Here is a 4,830-nt window from a genome sequence, read left to right on the forward strand (position 1 = left end):
CTCTCGCGCGGTCACACAGGGAGAATTCAAGCACCATTCTTTTTTCTTCTCTTCTCTGTTTTGATTCCCTTAACTCCATGAAGTTTTCAAATCTGACTTGAGCGTCGGAGAGTCTCCACCGGGAACTTTCCCGGTGGTTCCCTGACTGTTTTCTTTACCTTACAAGTCTCATTTCTTAAAGTCAAGCATAGAGGGATCTAACGGACTGATCACAGAATGATGATTAATCCAGCGAATCAGACCTCTACCTAGGTGTCCTCATCTGGATGTCTTGCCGAATCTCACCATTATCAAGTAGCGCCGTCTGTGGGAAAGAAGGAGGCTATACTATCGTCAAAGTTTCCAAACAAAACCCATTGATATCCACATGAAAAATCGAGAAAAGCTAATAGCTAAACAACAAGAAAAACTGAAAGAGATAGAGAGAGAAAAGACTCGAGAATTGTTAACAGCATCTAAAAACCATACGGTGAAAGTCAGAAAAGGCAGACGCCAATGTGAGAAGGGAATGTGATAGAAGGGCAATCCGCCAAGCGTGGAAGAGAGGTGATATACATGAGTTAACCAAACTACACAGTTATTTCTTTAGCTCAAAGTATTTTTGTCATCATGACTAGTTTCAAACATTATTCCTTCTGAATATATACTTGAGCATGATAGTATTTTAGAAACAACTTAAAAACCTCTCATCGATGATTAATACTAGTATAAATTCCTTAAGAAATGGATTATTTTCTTAAACATGCTGCTATGAGAAGTGAAAATTGCGAAATGATTTATGCATGATAATTATTATTTGTTAGATTCTTTAGAATTATATGAGATGATATAGTTGGACAAAATTAATATTTGCATTCAACTGTAATATGAAACTAAATATCTTGTTTAAATTAGCAACGAATATTCTTGTTACATATACTCTGTGTAAACTTTTATTTTGCAGATAAATTTTAAAAGCAAGAATAAGGCTAATAAACCTAGAAGCCCCGGTCACAAAATCAGTTGGGAAGACGAAGTCCTCAATGAGGTAGGTGACTGGTCTCAAAAATAAGACCGCCGGCACTATAAAACCGGTTGATGAGATGAAGATCCTAATGAGGAGGATGACCGGTCTCAGAAATAAGACCGTCGGTACCACAAAATGGCATCGTATATAGCTAAACAAATAACACATAAACAATCAAACAAAATGTTGCCATATCATTAGTCTTCATATCTCCCCTCAAGCTAGATCTAGGATAGAGACTAGTGCAACTTGGAAAGAAACTGTTGATGCACATCAGCAGATAATGGCTTTATAAATATGTCGGCCAACTGAAGTGAAGAGCAAATATGAGAGGGTAGAATGAACCCTTTTTGTAGCTGATCTCAAACAATATGGCAATCAATATCAATATGTTTTATCCTCTCATGGAAGATAAGATTGACAATAATGGATAAAGTAGCTTTATTATCACATTTTAGATCAATAGGTAATTGAAGAGAAATTTGCAGATCTGTTAGTATATAGGAAATCCAAAGTAATTCACAAACAACAGAAGCCATAGCCCGGTATTTAGCCTCTACTGAAGATTTAGAAACTGTGGGTTGTTTCTTAGTTTTTCAGAAAATCAAAACTCCTCTTAAAAAAATATAGAAACCAGTAAGAGATTTTCTAGAAAAGGAACAAGATGCCCAATCTGAATCACAAAAAGCAACAAGTTTAAGATTATTATGTACAGGAAAGAATAGACCTTGACTATGCCTACCTTAAAAATACCTGAGAATATGCAATGCAACAGCCATATGAGGTTGCCGAGGAATAGCCATAAATTGACTAAGATGCTGAACCGCATGGCTAATATCAAGTCTAGTAATGTTAACATACAAAAGGCTTCCAATGAGTCTCCTACAAACATCAAGGCAAGGAAGCAAGTCTTCAGAATCAGGGCAAGATGTAAGCCCTTAGACAAAGGAGACTTAGCAGGATTATAGTTAAATAAACCAACATCAGTAATGATATCCAAAACAAATTTCTTTTGACTCAGAACAATCCCATGATCAGATCTAGCAATTTCAAGTGCAAGAAAGTATTTCAAGTGACCCACATCTTTAATAGTGAATTTGGAATCAAGAGCATGCTTAACAGAGTCTATCTCAGATACTGAATTACTATTGACAATAATATCATCAACATAAATCAACAAGATTAAAAAATATTGAGAAGAATGTTTAGTGAATTAGCAGTAATCATGCTGAGATTGCTTGAAGCCCAAATATTTAAAGAAAGATGTAAATTCTAGATGCCACTGCCTGGAGGCCTGTTTCAGCTTAAAAAGAGATTTTTTGAGGAAACAAACCTGCCCAAGCTGGGCTTTAAAATAGCCTTGAGGATGAACTATATAAACCTCTTCATCAAGATGTCCATGCAAAAAGGCATTATTTATGTCAAGCTGAAAAACAGGCCAGGCTCTAGCAATGGCTAAAGCAATAAAAATTCTTACTATAGTGAGTTTGGCTACGGGGGAAAACATATCTTTATAATCCAGACCTTCAATTTGGTTATATTCCTTAGCTACAAGGCGAGCCTTATATCTGTCTACCTCTCCTGTAGGCTTACATTTTACTTTGTATATCCATTTACACCTGATGGCCTTTTTGCCTTTAGGCAAGTTGATAAAGATCCAGATCTGGTTGGTTTCTAAAGCCTGCAACTCTTTTTGCATCACTTCAATCCAATGTGCATCTATTGATGCTTGAGGAAAAGTAGAGAGTTCATGGATCATGAAAACATTAAACAAATAAGAGTAATGAGATGAAGAAAGGATTAGAGAAGAAGGGACAATAAAATCATTTTTAGTTACTGTACTAACAAAGTCAATATGCCAAATAGGTTTGATAACATGCCTAGTGAACCTCCAAAGAAAGACAGGTTGAGCTATTGGTGAAGTGTGTTCATCAGGCAATGAGGAATCTGGATTAGTTAGGTTTGTATCATTTTGCTGATTTGAAACAATAATAATGGAATCATCAAGATGTGGAGAATCAGAGAAAGTGTCAAAAGGTAAGTCAGGAATAAGAATGACAATGGAACAGAAGGAAGAAAGGAAGAGTTATTGTCCTTGAAAGGAAAATTTTATTCCTTAAAGATAGCATGCCTCCTAATTATTATAGTGTCATCTTGCAAATTATAAAGACGGTATCTGATGACCGCTGGATTCCTTCTTCCCTGGCCAGGGGCTTGACCACAGCCCAAAGCCCATGACGTAGAGGCCCACACACCTGATGTACATAACAAGTCTGGCTCATCCAACCCTTAAGGCCGGGCTCGACCCATCCTCTTCACTCAGGCTTAGCGTCCGGCCCAACTCCCGGCCCAGCCCAGGATCCAGAAAAATATTCACTAGGCAGCCTGGCAGATCCGCTCGAATGTACGCACGAGGAGAATCAGAAGCCGTTACGCATGGAGCAGGCGGCTGATACCCTAGTACCTCCGAATCTGCATGGCAGAGACGCGTGGTCCAATCCTGGAGAGACCTTTACACGTCACCAGCGAGCAAGACAATGTATAAAAGAGGAGTCCCCTCCTCAGAAAGCTAAGGCTTTATTCAGTAATACAAAACCCTTGTAAAACCCTATTCTATTGGATCTCAGATCATCAATTGGCGCCGTCTGTGGGAAACGAAGGAGATCTTTTCATCACCGGAGTTTTCACTTTCAAAACCCACTGAGATCCACAATGGCAAACCACCAAGAAAATAATCTTAACGTCATTCCAAATGACCTGAGCTCTGCCCAAGATGGGCAGCAGTTCTCCTTTTCTAGCCCTACAACGTTGAACAACCAAACACCTATTTCTCTTAATCCCTCGCCAAGCTTGGCAGGGAATACTCCCACCATGACCCTGTCTAACCAAGACATTCAAACCATGGCTCTCCAGCTACAAACCACTGCTCACTGGTTAGGGCAGATAATGCAACAAAGGGGACTTAGCACCCCAGTAAACGCACTCCCAGTAGTGGAGGAACCTAGAACCGATGAACCCCGACCTACCTCTGCCCACCTCCAAACTAACAACCACGATGCCGGAGAAGAGGAAGAACCGGAGGCCCGAATCCATGGGAGAAGGGCAAGAGAGTTGATAGAAAATGAAGAGGTGGACGACTATTCTGCTGAAACAACCAGGGAAACGGGAACTGAAACAGAGGAGGAAGAATGTAGTTTGGGCAAAAGATCCAGCCCGGAAGACGAGAAAATGAACCAAAAGCTGAAAAGGTTGAAGGAGCAGCTCCTAGCCGAGCTAGGTAAGAAAGATCAGAGTCAAACCTCCTTGCCTACTTCCTCTCCCTTCTCAAAGTTAATGCAGCAGGAGACCGTTCCCAAAAAGTTTATGATGCCGCCGATGGCGGCCTATAATGGGGCTGGTAACCCGAGAGAGCATGTCATGAACTATAAGACCTTCATGGAGTTGCAAACTCTGTCGGATGCTCTGATGTGCAAGGTGTTCCCAACAACGCTCTCGGGACCAGCGAGGGCATGGTTCAACAGCCTGGAGGCCAGAAGCATTAAAAGTTTCGGAGATCTTGCCACCCGCTTCATTAGCTGGTTCGTAGCCGGGGTGCCAGCAGATAGGAAGACGAGCTATCTGGAAACAGTGAGACAAAAAGCTGGTGAATCCCTCAGAGAGTATGTCGCCCGTTTCAATACGGAGGCTCTGCAGATTCCCGAGCTTGACGAAGGAAGGGCGGTAGAGGCCATGCAAAAGGGAACAACCTCTGCCGAGTTCTGTGGTTCTCTGAGCAGGAAACCTCCGACCTCACTGGCCGAGTTGATGAAGAGGGCAGAAAAGTA

The 4,830-nt window shown here is 41.0% G+C and overlaps 1 protein-coding gene across 1 annotated transcript; it reads right to left on the reverse strand.

Moving 5' to 3' along the window:
• Positions 1 to 1,368: 1,368 nt before the first annotated feature.
• Positions 1,369 to 2,705, reverse strand: LOC110608393. The gene is made up of 5 exons (XM_021747608.1): positions 2,531 to 2,705; positions 1,985 to 2,143; positions 1,760 to 1,943; positions 1,641 to 1,654; positions 1,369 to 1,496 (listed from the first exon to the last, which is right to left on the reverse strand). The coding sequence occupies exons 1-5, from the start codon at positions 2,703 to 2,705 to the stop codon at positions 1,369 to 1,371; spliced, it is 660 nt and encodes a 219-aa protein (XP_021603300.1).
• Between the last annotated feature and the right edge of the window lie 2,125 nt (positions 2,706 to 4,830).

Source organism: Manihot esculenta, chromosome 6 (genome assembly GCF_001659605.2).
Source record: "Manihot esculenta cultivar AM560-2 chromosome 6, M.esculenta_v8, whole genome shotgun sequence".
NCBI classification, from domain to species: domain Eukaryota; kingdom Viridiplantae; phylum Streptophyta; class Magnoliopsida; order Malpighiales; family Euphorbiaceae; genus Manihot; species Manihot esculenta.

Bases quoted from the DNA above. Each gene is read 5' to 3' on its own strand.
- LOC110608393 (XM_021747608.1), bottom strand. From the start codon at position 2,705: ATGCAAAAAGAGTTGCAGGCTTTAGAAACCAACCAGATCTGGATCTTT. The intron at 2,144-2,530 runs GTCTGGATTATA...ATAGTAATTCAG, and splicing joins GGAATATAACCAAATTGAAG to TATCTGAGATAGACTCTGTT. The intron at 1,944-1,984 runs GTTTATTTAACT...CCTTTGTCTAAG, and splicing joins GGATATCATTACTGATGTTG to GGCTTACATCTTGCCCTGAT.